Raw genomic sequence first — 19298 nt, 5'->3', positions numbered from 1 at the left:
CACTCTGCTTAGCGCTTGAATTTTTCTAGACCTTTCTTCCCATTTGTATCCTTGATATTCTTTGCCTGTTTCCAGGTCAGCGGCTTTATTTCATTTGTTGGTGTAGAAGGTAACACTGATAATATGTTGCCGTTTGAAGTATTACTGCTCCAGTTGTGGTAGTAGATGACTGGAGTCATGTTTTTTATTTGAATGACTTTATTTGGGTTTCAAGTGTGTGAGGTGGCACTGGGACTTAACTGAGGCTATAGTTTTACCATGGCACAGCGATGTGATCTCACTGCCTGTCAGTGTGGTTGTGCCTGTGGCAAACAGGTAAGAACCCTCACGTGAGCAGTTAACACACAGCAGCGGATGTTTGGTTATGTGGTAGATGTTTGGTTATGTTTGCTTTGTGGTAGGTCATTCCTCTTCCTTACTTTAAAGATTAGTCATTACACTTGAGTAAATGGTAACCAAATCCTTACATTCTCTGTGATTTCTGTCACGTAAGTCTCCTGTGAGACTCTCTGACTTCAAATGCAACAGATGCTTTGATGGTTCTTGTGGAAAGCTGAATTTCTGGCAGTTGTTACAGGGGTTGTAGCTGCTGTGGAATTCTAAGGAAAACAGGGCTGCAGTAACTCCCACTCTCCCACTAGTTTATGATGGCTGGAGAATGCTTGATATTTGCTTACTTGTTTTCCTGTCAAGTGTCATTATGCCTAGTAAGAACTTATTCTTATTTCTTCACAGAATCATTTAAAAAAAGACTACAGAGCGAGATTCTGCCATGGAGGAGGGTAATTTGCATTTAAAGTTTTATTCTTAGATTCTGGAAAACTTATGTGGATTTTTATCCGAGGGCATAATGTCAAAGCTATACGGTGTATCCTATTAATCCGATCATACGATGTTTCCCAAATTTCTTGTATTTCTTAGTGGTGGGAGGAGCAAACAGCGCTGGGGGACAAAGCCCCAAGGTTTTCCTTTGTTTCCTTTGCTGAGGCAGCAAACTATGGTGTTGCTATACCTAAGGTGCTCCTAACTAGGCTGCCTGAGTACAGAAGGAGTGGTCTGTGCAGGCATTTTGCCTTTCAAGAAGTAGAGAAACGAAGCCCACACAGAGTTCCAGCGTATTTGGACCTTGCTGGTAAATGCTAGAGATGAGTTGGAGTATTTGTAGTGCTGTAGCATTCTTTAAAGGCATGTCAGAAACCTGTGAAGTTCTTGTTGCTGGAATCCATTTTTAGACTTGCATTTCACGAGCTTACCAAATCTACCAAATCAGCTGTGTATAATGATCATTATGGGAGTAATACTCCATGTCTTTTCTAGTGTTATTTTGGTTTTGATCAACATTGTCTGACTAGTGAATCACTCACTTCTGCCCAAAAAATATTTATTTCAAGAGAGACTTTCTTCATCCCAAAGCTCTTTTACCTCAGGGAAGTAGTTGTGTGTTTTCTTTGATGTAGAGAGAATTCTTCATTCTCATCATAATCTGTGGCAGTGAGGCTTTTTTCCCTGGAATTCTTATTTTGACAAGTTTCTTTGCAGATATCTATGTGTGGAAATGATAGGTAAAAGTATATTGAAGCTGAGACTAGAGGAAATAATAATTTAAAATATTGAGAAGTAAGAACTTTGCTGCTTTAATATTGCTGGCATAAGAACATTTGATATTTTTGATTTAAAATATTTTTTTTTCCTCTTCTTTCTAGAAGTAAGATTGATGTACAGCCAGGTCAAAACGTACTGAAACTCATACAGGATTGTTTTGAAAGTAAGCTCTTATTTGGTGTTTTACTCAATTTGCTGGTAAAAGAAGAAATAATTTCTTCTTTATATTATATTTAGTGGTAAGTAAATAGAAATAAAAATTGGAGATAAAATGGATAAAAATAAAGTTTTTCTCAGGGTCTTGAAAAGTTCCCCCTTCCTAGCTGCTTAAAACTGTGTCTTAGCTGTCTTATAAAGGTAATCTTTCCTGAGTAGCTGATTCCTTTCTTGTTTGGATTTATGTGACCTTAATAGCTGTAGCAACTTGTTAAAATAAATGAGACCTGGACAATTCCAAGATCCCCATACTTACAGTGTTTTCTTCATAGGTTGCAGCAGTGATCTTACAATAAACTCTCCAAATGCAACCCTTTGCTCAGCTCCTGTTGTCAAAAATAGGAAGAGGACTTCAATGCAGAGCCAAAGCGTAAGTTAGTTATGGCAATGTCACAGTATAGCTTTGGGTACAGTTTCACTGGGGTACAAATTTAGTTCTGTAGGATTTAGTTCTGTATGAGCATTGAAGAAGCTCCATATGCCACTTGTAACAGTATATAGGCTACAATTTAACCATCTGTAATAGTTGTTGATAATGTTTTTTTTCTTAGTTTGTTGTGCTGTAACAGTAAATATTCTGTAATTAGATTTGTTTAATAACTTATTTTCCAGGTTTTTTTCTAGTGAAAGCTTTTTCAGCTTTTTGTCCAGGACACTTAAATTTTTTATGGTCTCAGGTTGGAGCACACTGCCCTATTACTGCTGGTGGGTATGGCTGTCTTGGACTCCATTGGAGTTGGTTTTGGCCACTTTGCTAGATATATGGACACAGTTCTTAGCTAAATGGTGAACAGTAGAGTTGAAAGGTGATGCTTGTACAAAAGCTCGTTAACTCCTGATAGTTATCTGTACAATAACTTTATATATATGTATCTTTCTTGAAGAGTGGAAACAAGTTGAAGGCCTTGTTAGTGTGCTGGGAAAATGATGCCAATAATCTAGTTTGTATATTTAATTTTAATGTTTTGATTCTATTTTTTTTAAGTAGGATATTCCATTAATGGCAGGGTTGAGAACAGGCATCCTTTATAATGGTGTTTGTTTGCTTTAGTTTGATGTTAGAATACCATATAATGTCAATTAATTTCTTGCAAAACCTCAGCCTGTCTTAAGAAAGGTGAATTAAATTGTTTAAAATAATTCATTCTAATGAAAAGAATAGCTTGCCTGGAGACTAGCAGGATGCCTGTTTAAAGCTGCATATAGATTTTTGCTGTACACACTGTTTTTCCTGTTATTTGAAATTTATAGTTACTTCTAGAAAGTCTTACTTGATAGAAAGTTGAAGTGTTTAGTTAAAATAGAACTGTGATTCACATGAGTGTGATTTAAGGGAAGGAAAGTATATCACGTTCTGTAGAAATTTGTATTCCTGTCAAAATACTGTTGCTTTATCAACTATTTTACTTTGTCTCATTATTCGTTACCAACTGTGACAGCCAAAGGCAGGATCAACCAACTCTGTGAAAAGAACCTGTTATTCTCCAGAATCCTCACCTACATCACTGCTAAAACCAGTCAGCAGCAGAGGTTGGTCCCACTATTATTGAATTAAGGGGTTTTCGGGGTTTTTTTTGTAAGGTTTTGAGTAAAGGAATTAAACCTGTTCTATATATATGGCAGGACAGTTATGTGAATCACCCTTGAAGCCTGCAATACATGATTACGTAGATGTTTCTAAAAAAACAGAGTCTCCTGTGTCTGAAAGCAAAAAAAATACATTAGAAGATGTTGAAGAGCTGTGCCGAAGTCCTGCCACGTTTTTGGACCCTGAGGATGATCACGGGTCTATTGGATCACCTTTTCCTGTGGAGAAAGGGAAAAGTTCTCCTGTACTTAAGTAAGTAGAGCTGAACGTGGCTGTGGTGTTACATCCCCTGTGTGCCCTCCACCTTAGGGTAAATCAACACAGTCATTTCCATCGTTTATAAATTTAGATTGGGAACTCATAAAAAATAATTCCAAGCTTTTTAGAAAATTTCCATATCTGTTTTTAGGAAGGACAGAATTATTTTTTATTAAATATTCTGGTGATAAGTGCAGCACCCAAGTGTAGGAAGCCTGTCAGAATAGACTTGAACTCTTTGCAGAAAAGTTCACCAAAGTATCAGCTTCTTAAGTAGTCCAGACTTTTTCAGTGAATCCTATTGACAGTATTGACCTTAGAAGTTAACAAGAATTTGTTAAAGTAGAAATGAGCAGTCATCATTCCTCTCACTCTGAATAGACAAGTTTTTTATATGAAATAGAAAAACTTAAGCTGTGATTTCTATCTCCCCACTGGAAAATTTGAACCCCAACTGCAATACTGGCCAGTGGTCCTTACCACAGTTCTGCTTTCCTGGAGGGCTGAGCCTGTAGGGTAGATCATAGAGATGGACTGACACTGATCCCATTGATTCCCATTGATGGAGTGAGATTGGGAAGACAGTGTACCTACAGTCTAGGAAACCTGACAATTTCTGAAGCACATTAGGACAAATTAAGAATTTGTCTTACTGAGCAGCCTTTACTTTGATCAAGAGTCACCATAAGACTCTGTATTGCTTTGGACACATGCTGCTGTGCTGGGAAGTACTACAGCTAGGCTGTGTTTCAGCAAATTACCAAGGGGAAACTCATTCCTAAGTGAAACACTGTCAGCAGGAGCATCTGTTCTTCCTCACAATACTTTATTGTGCACTCACAAGATTTATAGCAATATATCTGAATGTTGTTTTTCATACATAGATTATCTCTTGATGGCTGGAATACACCTGCTGCAGCAAAGAGCTGTGGAGAAGTTGAAAATTTGGAAGGACCTCAGACTGGGAGAGATGAGCAGGTTGTTCTTGTGCAAGGAACAGAACCTGTTGCTACATCTGTGCAGAAAGAGAAGACTTTCTCTTCAGCTCTCTTAGCAGCTGTAGCAACAGGAACACTTCGACAGAGGTTTGTTTTGAGGCTTAATATGGAACATAATTTGCTATTTAAATAACTCTGGTCTGAATATCGGAACAACATCCTTTTATCTATAAACAAAGTCTGGGAGCATGTTTTGTGATAGTTGAACATTACTTAAAAATGCCACTTGAGAAAGGGTTTGAATGGTTGTTTCAAAATTTTGTGTAGAATTTAACAGTGCTCTTGGTTTTGTCTGCCAGTAAAATGGTGTGTTGAATAATGTCTGTTGAACAGTGTTTCAGATAGAGCCTGAGATGTTTTGATAGGTAGCCTAGAGGATTCAGGAAAACCTTATGTGATTTTGAAGTTCACAGTGAGCAAGCAGTCTTTTTTCAGAGCTAGTCTGGATCTGGCTGCTTACATAGGAAATTGACTGTCCAGCATCTGTCCAGTTGACTGTCCAGCATCAGCAAGAAGAAGCAGGCCTTGTGCTCTTTTTGGAAGCTTAAAGAGCAATGAATGAATGCATTCTGAAGAATGTTCTGTACTGTGTTTAAGTGTTCTGGAATCACCACTAGATCTTAAAGATTGAAAGTCAATTTACCCCACCGCCCAAACTGATTTGTCATTGTCACTCCTTTCTGTAGATATTCAACCTCGATATCACCTCCATCACCTCCTCCTGTGAAAGATCAAGATATGGAAATCGAAAATGAATGTGAATTTTTAATTGATGACTCAGGTGGTGCATCATTTACTTCTTGGATTTCAATACCCAGTAAGAAAAGAAAACCAAAAAAAGATGGCTCTGCAACTCCTGTTTCTGAATCTCAGCCCTCTGAACAGAAGACGACACAGAGTAAGAAAGGCAAGAACAGGAAAGCACAGGTTGAAGCACTTACTAAACAGAAACTGAATAATCTGGATGTTGGAGCCTTTGACATGAAAAGAACGTCGAAATTGGATCCAATCTCTAACAGTGAAGGAAATGTCCTTAAATCTCAAAGCCAAAAGAGTATTCATACAGGTAAGTTCTTTAACAGCTCCTTAAACTTTTCCTTCCAGGTCATATTACTGGATTATTTTGTGGTGGTTTATTAGGAAATTATAATAAAGTAGATGAGAGACATTAATGGATTCCTTTTTGATGTTTCAGTTCCACAGTTAGATTTGGATGTGTATGAGGCAGTGAGACAGAGTGTCTTCACTTTTCCCATCCTCTTTGCCCTTCCTGTTAGGATGTTAAAAATTAATTTAGTGGTGTTGTCTTTCCTTATGAGCTGGTGTAGAAGGTAGGTACCCATATGGTAGGGTACGTAGGGTAGGTAGGAAGGTAGAAGGTAGGTAGGAAGGAGGTTAAGACGCATGCTTCAAACTGAAGGGGATTGGGTTTTAGGAATTATTTGTGAAAAGGTTTGTAGCAGGAAACACTGAAAACTGGATAGCAAGCTAAATGTAACATTTCTGCTCCCTTTTTTTCTGTTAGGAAATACTGGAAGTACACTAAAAAGGTTTTTATACACTGTAGTTTAGAGAAGGCCTTCTTTTAGCCTTCAGGGACAAACCTGGTTTTGTGATATCTGTTGTTTGTTTGTTTTCCAATTTTGATTTTTTGGTTTATTTTTAGGCATTCAGATGTCAACATGTATCTGTTTAATGTAAAAAGGTATTAATGTCCAAATGTTTTGTGTATTGATAGGAAAGACTAAAAAGGATGCACTTAGGCAAGACTCTCCACACCAGAAAAAGAACACATCCTGGAAACCAGAAGCTGAAGAACTGATGTTGTCATGGTCTGGATTGGAAACAGAAGCATCTGATGCAGAAAAATGTAAAACAAGGGTGCTGCCAAGTGAAGATTTGCCTATGCCCTCATCTGGGCATCAGCAAGAACAGACTGTGTCTCCAAAAAAGTCTGTCAAGTCTTCCAAGAATCTGCAATCAGCTTTAAAAGCTTCTCAGCATTTAGATAAGAGGAAACAAACTGCTAAGCAGAAACTTCCTAAGGTTAAAGTAGCTAAGAAAGTGGCATTAAGTCCAAGGAAGGAGCTTAAAAAATCTGTCCAGAAAAGTAGTAATAAAAAACCTCAGTTGCAAAGAGAGAAGAGTTCTGACAGTGAACCTAGTGAAGAAGAGCATGAAAGAGAGCCTGTAGGTTTGAAAGATGTGTGTACCACACCCTTGCGTCAGAAATTAGAGACTCCTGTGATTCAGAAATTGACTGTGTCTGAAAAGCCTAGAAATGTGTTGCACACACTGGAGTCACCTGGTGGTGCAAATAACCAATCTCCTGAGAAAGCACTGCAGCATCCCATGGACAGTGTGAAGAATTCTGAAAAGAAGCAGTTGCCAGCCAAGTATTCAGGGAAGATACCCGGAAAGATTCCTTGCAGAACCAATAAAGCTGTTTACTCAAACCCTGAGGACACTGAGTCTCAAACAGATTCTGACAACTCTTCTGTACAGAACATGGCAAGGAAAAAACAGAAGTTATCAGATGTAAAAATAAAAAATAACAAAAGAAAACGTAACAGGCAACATGGACCACAGTAAGCTTTTTATGTGATTCCTTACAAGCGTGGTATAACTTGGTAGATAATTAAACACACCTTGTTAACTTTTAAGCAGTGATGGCCCAATTGAACTACGAGATAGTTTGAGATTGGTCAAATAGTTAATAGGGAAACCAAGTGGTGTAGTCAACATCCTGTTCTCAAATGTGGGTGCCAAATCTAGTGTCTTTTACACGAGGAAGTTTGTGCTGGTTAAACTGTTCTCATGGGACTTGTATAGTAGATCCAGTTTAATACAATCCTACCACCACAGAGTAACTTCACTGTCAGGTTTGTTGTATTTTTAAATGAAATTTGGAAAATACAGCATTTAATTCTTCAGCTATTGTATATATTTTTGTGGATGTAACTTTCTAGTCATAGGCAATCTAAAGACAGAAATTTAAGGAGTCTAAAACCAGTTTTTAATAGTTGTTCTTTGCATTGTTTTTTAACTTTTTTTAATGTCTTTTTTACGGTTTTGTTCAGGATATAAAATTATTGACCTACAGGTTCCTTTCATTAAGTAAAATTGACTCAACACTAAAATGTACTAAGAATAATTTTTTCTCTTCTAGATATTCCTTTGTGGCTGAGAAGGCTGTGAACTATGAAAGGTAATTTCTTGAGTTGTCTGAAAACCTTGAATTTAATCTCACTTCTGCCCCACTGAGACAGAAGAGTTTGGTAGTACTACCCCATTCTGTGCTCTACTAGTGAAGCACCTAGTAGAAAATAATTGTAATTCACGCTTGAGGATTTTAAATATTGCATTAATACAGTTAACAAACTAGTAAAATTTTTCTTCCTGTCATAAATAAGGGGTCATAGTAGGTTTCTTGCCTTAGGGGATTTTTTTCCTTTGAGGTTTGCTCCCACATTAGTGTGTGATTTTGGAACAGAAATACCAGTGCTCCTAGAACTAATAGCAGCTGTACTAATAAAGTTGCCATTAAGTGGGGTATAGAGCTGTATCTATGATCCAAACTTTTTGCATGTAGATAGGCATGTATCTTCCCCTTCATGGGATGGGAACTTAATGACAAAGCAAACAGGAGTGGCAGTCTGAATTTATTGAATTCTTAAGCAGTCATTCTGCAGAAAAATTTGGGGTTTTTAATTATAAGGGAGACTACTGCAGACTTACTTGGACGAATTTGTAGTGTAGGTTTGCTAATTTAGATAATTTAAATGCATCTTTTGGAGTTTAGGTGGATAACAGGTGAACTTCACTGGCACAGTAAAAGCAGTGAAGCACAACCACAGATGGAGGAAGAAGGAAGGTGAAAGGTACTGATGCTAAGGCTGCAAGAGAGGTCCTGTTAGAAGTGATTTGGTTGCTAAAGAATCTCTGGTGGAGTCACAAATATAAATTGTCACTTTATGGGGGAGATTTCATGACAGAATACTCATTACAAAGACAAACTATTTTACTGTCCGTTCCTTATAGTATGCAAAACATTTCTTTAAAGCAGTTCCATAATCACGGTATATGGAAAATTGTTTGAAAGGTAATGCTACAGAAGAAAGTATCTTTATTCTGGAAAGGAGAAAAAAATAAGTTTAAGAAACCTGTTTAGAGAGGAGGTGTGAACACTAATTTTTCTGCCTGGTGACTGAGTAGAGGATCAGTTGATGAATTTCAGACCTATGATTTCTAACTAGCAGTCATTTGCTTTAGTGTCTAATCACTGTAGACAGATGTTTAAAAGAAAAATAAAACTCAGACCACATGATCTGAAAAAAACTTAAATTTTATATATATGGTAGTGCTGTAATGTTCCTTTGACATTTAACATCTTTAAGCAGGTTTATTTTTTATTCTTTTGCAGTGGGCCTGTTCTAGAACATTGTGATAAATTTGATTCCAGCACTAAGTCTTGTGAACAGTATGATACATCATCAGGTAATGTTTAAAGTTGATATTTTTCTTGCATTTTATGTATAAACTTCTTATAAACTGTAACTGATGGTTCAGTAATTTCTGTTGTATTCAGCTTGTCCAGAACAAATGCGGATTTTATTGGCTGTGGTTACATTTCTGTCCAAGTAGGTGGTCACTATGCCAGCTTTATGTTGTGTTAGCTTTGGAAGAACAAGCCCTCCAGGGTTTGGCATCAAGCCTACTGGGATAAAGTTATCGCTCCAAAATATTTTGAACACATTTTTCAGGCTCTGTTTGTACCAGTTTGATGTGTTGCCATGTGATGGTACTAAATGCAATCACTTCAGGCCACCCTGGACCAAAGTGTACAGCCTGATGGCCTGTTCACCCAAGAATATTTTGGTTTGGGGTGTTTTGTTTGGTTGGCTTGGTTTGTGGTGTCTGGTTTTTTTTAAAAGTTTTATTTGTTTGGTTTGGATTTTAAGTTTCACAACATGAGTTGTACATGTCATAATGAACATGAGCCCTGGAGATAAAAAGTCATTTTGTTAGTGTTTTAGAGCCAAAAGTGAATATGCAAATGTTATTAGTTCATGCAGTGCTTTCTTCAGAGACTTAATTTTGTGTGTGTTCTTGTAAGAAGTTTATTCTAAAGCTAGGTTTGAGTGATATAAAGCTGAATGACCTTGCACTTTGTCATAATTTTCCAATGTGTGTTTTATCAAGAGGGATAGGTCTGAGGAATATTTACTTGAATATATAGTTTTCATGTAATTTTCAAGCTTACTGATTGCATATACTGCTTATCTACATTGGGTTTCATACATGTTTATAGCAAAATGTGTTACGAGGGAACACTATCATTGGGACTTGTATTACCCTTGGTTGCTTTTAGTGGTTATATTGAATAAAAGTCAGGAATAGTAAATGCCTATGGTGGTGGTTTTTTGAATGTGTTTACAGAGACTTTTGATGACTTGAATTACAAAGTAAGAGATCTGTTGTCAGACAACATAGCAAGGCATAAAATAGGTAAGATTATTTAAAATATCATAATGTAAATGTGTAAATACAAATGTATTTCCAACTTGATGTAAAGTTTGCTGAAGGAGACTGGCATGCAGCTGCACACTGAGCTACCTGCACTGAATGTATTCCTAAACAACTGAGTCAAGACAAACCCCCAGTTCAGTGAGAACAGAAGAGTTTGTATTAGTTTTACGCAGTATAACTGACGGTGCAAATAACCTGCCTTCTGTGGTGGTCTGAGTCTGGATAGGATGGAACAATGCGTGTGCAGTCGATTGCAGTCCCGTGCTTGTCTGTTTTATATTGGTTATTTTTTATGGCCTTCATTATTATTTTATGCACAACACTTTAGTTGTCTACCTTCAAAAACTATTTCATCAAGTTTTTTATATTCACCATTTTTAACATTTAAATATCTTGACTAATTTGCTCTTAGCTCTTAAAGGGCTTTTATTCTTCCTTACAAATAGTAAAATATATATTACTCTATTCATATATGGTAGCTTAGACAACTTGAAAGTTGAGACTATGTAATAAGTACATCTGAAGATAAATATCTGAGAAATCTTGGAAATACGTGGAGTTTCTGTTGGCAGAAGTGCCATTCTTCTGGACCTCAGAAATGGGACTTGTGAATCTGGAAGAGGAGGAGCTGCGTATGCAGTCTCTTACTCTCCCTTTGCCATAACTAAGGCAGTGCCTTTTCATTGTTGCTAATGAAATCCCTCAGATTTAGGCTGAGTCCTTAGTCTTTGTCGAGAGCTTTGTCTTCACAGTTGTAGCATGTTTTCTGTCCAAGGACAGAAAGGTCCATGTCTCAGTGATTCACTAAGGTCCTAAGGTCCATGTCTCAGTGATTCACTAAGATACATAGAACTAAGTATAATATAAAGTCAGTGTGGTGATTGTTTAAGAAAAAGGAGAGTGAAATACTGATGTATGCAAAAGAGAGCTTTTGTCAATATTTGGATCCCATTTTCCTGTCACGATAGCAATGTGATATAAATATCAGCTGGGAAGTGCTGACCCCCCCTTGTGATACAGCAAAACAGGAAAGGATACTTAATATTTTCCATCTCTGAATTTTCCTTTCATGTTTCATATGAATTATGTCGTCCTTCAAATTAGTAATGCCTTCCAACACACCTAACGTTCGTCGAACGAAAAGGATACGGCTGAGACCTCTGGAATATTGGAGAGGCGAGCGCATAGACTATACTATGAACTCTTCAGGTATTAGTTCCAAAATACCTATTTGCTTCCTTCTGATGGGGCAGTAAAGAAAAATCTGTGGGTTGATCTTGTGCCATGAGGACTTTGAGAGGCTTACTTTTGGGTAATTTTTTTTTTTTAGAGATTATTTATGGTCACTAGCTATTTAGTCACCTTTCCATGTAGTCCTTTTCATTCCTGATATTCCCTTGTCAGCTGAAAATAGCATCAGGAGAGTATGTTAAGTTACTTTGCCTTCACTGTTTAGAGAAGAGCAGAACAGTTTCTCTATACTAATAGGTTTATTACATCAGAGATTGTGTATGATACTGGAAAAAGAGACAATCTGCTGGATCATTCATTGGAGCATTTCTCTTTGTTGTGAGGATTGTTTTCCAGAGCAGATACTCTAATATTTTATCCAGTCTCAGTGTTAAATTCCCTAAGTGAACAAATATATCTTGTTCTCTTGGATTTTTTCTGACCAATGCAGCCTAATATTTTGTCCTTTCTTAATTAATTTGCTTGAGAATAGTATTTCTTTGTGTTCCTAAAACTGATATTTTTTCTTTAAAAATTGCTTTCATATCATGGCTTTCTGAAATGCTCTGTGACTGAAATTTGATAAATATTATTTTCAAAATCTCTCAAGTTGCCTTGCACTCCAAAATACTTAATAATGAAAAACTTTTTGGTTTGTTCTGGCTTTCGAAAGCTGTCTGAAAATTTCAGCATCAAGGAAGTATATTCTTGGTTAAAATGCTTGTTGGTTGTGTAAGTTTTTAAGGTTACTGTGAGTTAGCAAGCTTTGTTTAATTTCCTTTTGTTTCAGGAGGGCTTGTGATTAGTGGATTAGTGCATCCAGAAACACAATCTCGCAGTAAGAATAGACAGAGGAAGGATCGTCACAAGCAGAAGGCCAACAAAACAAGTATGAACACAGACTTTTTCCCTTTTGATACTTAAAAACAAAGTTATCTGTAATCAAATACTCTATTGCTGTAAGATATTCCTCCTGTAACACTTGATTCTCTCTGTGGATGAAAATAATTTTATAACAAAATCTATTAATGTGATGTGGAAAAACCTGTTCTTACTTTATCTGTAGCAATACTGTATATTCTTGTTGTAAAAATGTTAACTTTTCAGAAGAAAGGAAGAAATACAGAACATACCCAGAAGTGTTGTTGTGCCTTTAAAGCAGGGGTAGAAAAAAAATAAACTGTACTTCTGTTTGTGTTCAGGTCATGATGCTAATGTGCACAGTTAAGGTATAAAAACTTGTGGTCGTTTTACTGATACCTGTAATATCACATCTAAAAAAGCAGTATATGGTGTTAGTAGAGTCTCAAGCTTTTGTAGGTTACATACAAAACCACAACATGGTAGGTGAAGAGGGAGCTTTAAGAATAGTGCATAAAATGGTTCAAAGTGGGCAATAAATCTGTGTTTAAACAAACAGGAAGAGGAAGCTTAGCTAGAGCCTCTGTGGCCAGAAGATAATAAATATTTAGATAGTGTTCAGAAAAGCGAGTCAAAATTCAAATGCCAAATTGTTTTTACTGTGCAATCTGGAAGATGTTTCAAGAGCCTTTCTTTGTGGGGACTGTCTAGAACTGTTGTTTGAAACTGAAACATTTCTCTGTGAAGTTACAGAACTAATAAAACAAATACTAACAAGAATGGATAATGCCATATGGTCCTAACACAGTTCTAAACTAAATCAGGGCTGAAATAATAATCAGAGAAATGAGGAAGAAAATGGTCACTGTTGGTAAAAATATCTGATTTTCTAGAGTGTTTCATGTGAATTTTATCCCTTAACTCAAGAAGAAAGTGGTAGGACTAGAGAAGGTTCAGGGAAAGCTCATCAAAAACATGAAAGGACTTCTGTGCAGAAGCAACTACGTGGTGAAGACTCCTCAGCCCTCAGGGGAGTTCTGTGGCTGCCTGAGAAAGACCTATAAAATCACAAGTGGTGTGGAGAAGGGAAATAGGAATAAATTGTTTTATTGGCTTTTTTTTTATATGTTTGTTTTTAAACACGAGAACTAGAAAGTGTGGCAGGAAGACATGGAGAGCTGAGTTCTTTAGCAGAATAAGGTGACCATTCTCACTATGTGCTTCCTGCCCCATAATATTGTGGACAAAAATATTTGTGTAGATTCAAGACAAGATCTAGATACATTAACAGGAGACTTAACTGTCTAAATATGTATGAGCTCCAGTTTAGAGGTGGGAAGTATTCCATGGAAGTGCCTCTGTTATGGCATTTTTGGGGATGGAAGGAGTACCTGCTTTTGGCCACTGATAGGAGACAGAATCCTGGTCTAGATCAATCAAGTACAGTTTACGTTGTAATATAAATAATTTGCAGCACATGTGAACCTGAGCTGGTAGTGACTGTTTATGTCGTATCTTACAAGAGCTATTGGTTGCTTTGGGTGCATTTGAACTGTCTTCCAGAAGTGATCGATTTCCTCTCTAACACACATCCATCCTCAGAGATCCTTTGCTCACATCCTTCAGTTTTAGTGATGCATGTAGGGACTGTCAGCTGAGTAAAATTTCTAGCACGAATTCTCAAATCTTATTGATACAATAAAAATTCTGTTGTTATAGCTGTAGAGTTACACCTGATGCTGCTTACAGAGATGGTTATGTTGGAACAGAGCTGTTCAAACACAGCAGCTTTCTTCCTACTTCTGACTGTCTTGGTGTAAGGGTATTTAAGCAGCCATGAGTGCCTACAAAGTGCAACAGCTTGCCTTTAACATGCTGCTTCTGGTTGCATTTAAAGAAATTTCCTGTGCACTGTAGAGCTAAAATTGTCTGCTTATGAGAATTCTGCAAGAGAGCTTTGGGATATTCTGTTGTGAACATTTTCTAGCATCTATTTTCTGATTGATCTATCAATCTGTCATTGATTCTTAGGATATTTCCTGCTCTGGAAAAATCCTTTTTATTATAGAAATAGTTCTCAGATTTACAACATACAGTGAGATTCCTGTAATGGTATTTCTTGAGAAAAGGATAATTGGACATGTGCTTAGTCTTTAGAATGCTTTATCTCTTAAATCTCCTTTATCAGCAATAGGTAAAAGCAAAAAAACTTAGTCTTCATCCTATATTTTATATCCTCTCAGCATCTGTTGCTAGAAAAGCACTTCTCTGAAAATACAGATACTTCTGAATAAATACTGTTGTTAATAGCACAGGATAAATAGTTGGCATTCCCCTGGGAAATTTCTTAGGATTTAGAGAGCCTTCATCTATTACACACAGAAATGATTTCAATGAAAATTACATTTTCAAGGAATTGTTACGGATGGTTTCCTTTTATTTAAATGAAGTGTATTCAGTCTGTTTAGTTCACTTATTAAAACAAGTTTAAGTACTTAACATGTGACATTAGAATTGTGGAAAAGTTGTAGTTAGATAAGTTTTTAAAATGCATAGTGATAATTTCTCTGATTTTGTTTTGGTTTCTTTGTTTCCTCAGATAGAAGAGAGATACCTGCAAGTTTGGATCACAACCTAGCTGATACTTCTAAGCCAACCATTGTACTGGACCCAGAAACAAATGAGGAGGTAGTTCTAGGTGAGCTGAAGGATGTGACCAAGGGACTTTGTGAATTATATAAGCTGTGTTTAGACTGATAAGAAAAAAAATTGTTCATGCCACATTGGGCATAAAAAGGTAAACTATTGAAATATTCATTGCTCTTCTGGAGAAAGTTCTGAGGAAAACAAAAAGTGTCTTGATTTTTCAGCTAAATATTGAATATAGCTTTTGAAGGTGTTGCACTGAAACAATATGTAATGCATTGAGCAAATAACAAGACTAATTATATGATAGCATTAATGCTAATCTCCTGGACTTTTTTGTAGAATGTGTTAACACTGAAAGCAGTCACGCTTGCTCCTTCAAAGACGAAGCGGTAGAAATATACAAAAATCTGAATACATCTGTTTTTGCAACTGGTAAATTGATTTTGAAACCACTTAAGGAAAAGGGACACCAGTTTGTCCACATGGATACAATAGTAAGTGTGCTTTTTTCTTATTTTTATAAAACTGACTGTGTAAACAGGAGATCTTAGTGTGGTTGGAAGTAACATATGAAACTGACGGGTTTTTCAGGGGTTTTTCCTCCCTTAATGCGCATAAACGTTAATGAATCATTTGCCAGAGGTACTTTGCATGCACATTGCCCTCTGTGTCATACTAAATCTTTATGTCTATGTGCACTTACTGTCTAGATGTTGCAGGCAAGACAGAAGTATCAAATAAATAAGATGACTCCATCCCCCTTTTGAGTTGTGCATCTTATTTTTCAGCAGTGTGGGGGGAAAAAAGGGATTGCAGTTCTGCCAGCTTATTTTGTTTTTTATCTTTGTTACAACATGTGTGCAAATGTTTTCTGGGATAACTTTCTTAAATGTTTGCAAAGGAAGTATTGCTAATCTTAGAATCCTTTGGCTTTCATTAAGGCTTTCCATATTATCCGCGGCAAAATTATTGTTACATTACATAAGACATCATATTATCTGACTACAGGAGACTCCTTCTATGTTCCTCCAGGTGAGTACATGTGTCTAAAACCAATTTGTTGGAGGTGGTTGAGACTGAATTAGCGTGCTAGGAATCAAAACCAAACTTAATGACTGAAAGAGAGATGGAATAGAGAGTGGGAAGGTATAGGGTTATGGAGATGGAATGTGACACAACACTGGACATGGGTTGATAGTCTAATTGTTGAATGCAGTGACTCACATACTGCTTGCTCGTGTGAGTTGGCCTCAGAGTTTTGAAGACACTACCAAGTTCTAAGAGTAAATTTCTCTTGGTATTCTGGTTCTGTCACTAGCTATAATGTTGGGGAAACATCACAGACAGCTTAATATAGTGGTATCACAGACAGCTTAATATAGTGGTAGCTAATATAATTGTTTTGGTCATCATCTGCTTGCTGTTTTCTTCTATGTAAAATTATGAAAATCCATTTGGGTCAGTTCTCCATATTTTGTGCTTTGTGTTTGATATATGGAAGGTGCAGAATGTCCTGTTGAATGGGTCGTAACTTTGTATGAGTTGTTGAGCATTTAAAGACCTGATTTTTGTCCTTCTAATGTAAAAGTAACATGAATTCCATATGGGAAGCTGTTCATCAGTGGTTTAAGATACTAATCAGAAGATTTTGTAGTACTTGTAAAGCGAGCTGTTCAGGAAGCTGTAGAAAGCTTTTGTATAGCTTTCTTCTGAAGAGGCTGTTTTAGAAAATGACAAGTTAGCCCTTTTTCTCTGTTAACTTTTCAGCACAATGTCCTGGTTGAGCAATCATTGTTCAACTAATGCTTGATGCTTTAAAGCTTTTTTTTTTTTGGTGTTTATTCTTAAAAGTTTAGGGCGTCTGCAGAGGCATTTTTTTGCTTTTTGGGATATTGGATTATATAAAATGCTGGAAGTTTCATAGGACCATAAGGATATATAGTTCATCTCCCAATCCTCCCTGCTTCTTCCTGGCTGGTCTTAGTATGGCTGGATGGGCAGTGCAGTGTTTGTGGCAGGTGATCTCTGTAAGTCATTGTGTGACTCTTTATGAATGTTAGGATGTTGCTCATTCACAAAGCCTATTAGATGATTCTATTTTGTGGTCATGTTAATGAGCAAATCTCAAGTGAAGATCTGCAGGTAAGTTTTCATTTTATTGATAGTTTATTATGCAGATTTTATTGATCATTTCTATAGGAATAAATTAAACTCAGTCACCTTAAAGTTTTATTGTGGGTTTTGAGAGCTGAGAGCTCAGGCCTGTTACATTCTTTTCAGTAAAAATTTTCTAAGCAAAGATGCACTTTATCCTTACCACAGGTTAAAATAGGTGACACTAGATGTATTCCGTGTCATCTTTTTGAAATGCAATGACCTGTCTGTAAGAGTGGCATCCTAGATTAGGAGCTAATTTTTCTTCTGCTAAAATATATGAAATAAAAATGCACTTGGCTGAAGATAGGACAGAACTTGAAAAATTGCTAGTGGCTCCTAAAGAAAACTTACTCTTTTTATTTGTAGGAAATGGATATAACATACGTAATCTTCTGAATGAAGAAAGTATTCTTCTCTTCACGCAACTCAAAGTCAGGTGAAGAACCTTCTGCAGAGAAGTTTGCTGAAACACTTGTCAAGCTTTTGTATGTTCTGGAGTTCTTTTTACATACAAAAAATGTTTGAGTGTGCCCACCTTAACATTACAGATTAAAACAGAGCAGGTGAAGTCAACATAAGAGTTGGGAACAAAACCAAAAGAACCTCAGTAGTTTGCTTTCAAACTAAAATGAGATACTGAAGGGCCTCACTTTGCATCAATTACTGTTCTTGTGCCATCCAGTGACAGAAAGATACAAGTATAAAATGTGTGGGTATATTTATTGTTCCAAATTGTATCAATATGCTTAATCTCCCTAAAGATGCTTAGCACTTGAAAAAATGTTGACATCTTCAGCTAACATCTGATAAATAGTCTTAACAACTGCCTGGTACAAACTGCTTAGAATAATCTCTATTTAAATGATGAACCTGCTGTTTGCATTCCAGTAATTGTTGTCTGGGAGATGGGCTGCTGAAATGTTTGTGTGCTGGGGTCCAGCCGCCTTCTAAATATGCTAATGACAGGCATTTGTTCCTTGTCTGGCAGCTGTATGATTAGTGCCTCCGGTTCCAATAGTAAAGCAGGAGCTTTTAAGTAGGAACTTATCAGTTGTGTCTTTTGTGTGGAAGCTGTGGCCTGATTAACTCTGAACATTGTTGATAGCTTTATTTTGTGTAACAGTGATAGGTCATTGCCAAATGTATTACTTTAATAGCTCCTTTTGATTTCCTTGCTGTGTTCGGGGTAGTAATAAGGACCTTTGGGAAAGCTGTAATTATACTGTATACTCCAGAAGCCAAGTCTAGACAGCAGATGGTATACATAGCATTTGTCTCCCAAGCTCTTCAAGGTTCCTTCTGACTGAAGATAAACTACAGCTATTCTGATGGGGTGCTTTCTCTCTCTGGTCACTGCTATCCTCAAAGAGAAGGAGATAAGGAAAATTGAATTGGAATAGAGAACTTTTAAGGATTTGAGGATTGAGTATTGACCTCATAAATGATTTTGGCCATGATCTTTATGCTAAATCTAGAGTATACAATAAGTAGGACAAATGAATTGGCTTTCAGCTGCCAGCTAACTTTGTGTGTCTGTGAAAGGGCTTGGACACCAAGACTGCCATGCTTCTGTGAAAGATCCTTTAGTCTGGGGAGTCTGAGATAATACTTGTTGTCATTCTCTTTCAAGTAGTAGTTCCTGTAGCTAGTGCATACTGACAGTGGAAATACTTGGTAGGGGTTATGTGACATCTTTGCATTCATGGTTGGGTCACATGTAACTGGAAAATGAAATAGGAACATGCCTTTTGCCATTTAGTTCTGCCTCTGTCTTGATATGAACTATTTGTATCAGAGTTCAGACTACACAGAAGGAACTTTTTTCTCAGCTTCAACTTTTGTAAGCAGTTTGAATTAAAATAAAAAAAAAAAGTCATTTAGTTACTAAATATGAGTTTGATGTTGACAGCTTTTCTGAATTTTGCACTTGAAATGGTCTCTTTGAGATCAGAAAGATTCAAATACTGTTCTTTCTGTGTTGGAGCCATACCAATTACCAGACGGGCATATATGCTGTCTCCACTGCTTTAAGGAATCCCACCCACTAAAATATTTAGTTTTTAATCTTTCAACTCCTCAGGCCTGCAGAGGTCTGGAACTTTGCCGCTTGGAAAATGAGTAGAGGGCCAGCATTAAACTCAGGTCTCTGCTTCTAACCCAAGCATGTTTCCCCGTAGTCAGACCATGGATGCAATGGTCTCTGATCCCAG

At 36.8% G+C, this 19298-nt stretch overlaps 1 protein-coding gene across 1 annotated transcript; it reads left to right on the top strand.

The window, feature by feature from the left end:
- The first annotated feature begins 258 nt into the window (after positions 1–258).
- Positions 259–18948, top strand: CENPC (centromere protein C). The gene is made up of 18 exons (XM_018071670.1): positions 259–315; positions 736–782; positions 1704–1765; positions 2091–2188; positions 3258–3348; positions 3442–3658; positions 4549–4749; positions 5349–5728; positions 6401–7250; positions 7832–7870; positions 9086–9159; positions 10102–10170; positions 11296–11400; positions 12212–12310; positions 14882–14980; positions 15271–15425; positions 15873–15963; positions 17455–18948. The coding sequence occupies exons 1-18, from the start codon at positions 259–261 to the stop codon at positions 17526–17528; spliced, it is 2808 nt and encodes a 935-aa protein (XP_017927159.1). The 3' UTR covers positions 17529–18948.
- The last annotated feature ends 350 nt before the right edge of the window (positions 18949–19298 follow it).

The sequence above is a fragment of the Manacus vitellinus genome, unplaced genomic scaffold, assembly GCF_001715985.3.
Source record: "Manacus vitellinus isolate BGI_N305 unplaced genomic scaffold, ASM171598v3 scaffold_0_pilon, whole genome shotgun sequence".
NCBI lineage: Eukaryota > Metazoa > Chordata > Aves > Passeriformes > Pipridae > Manacus > Manacus vitellinus.
Note: the sequence above shows the minus strand (reverse complement) of the source record. Positions and strands in the feature narration are given on the sequence as shown.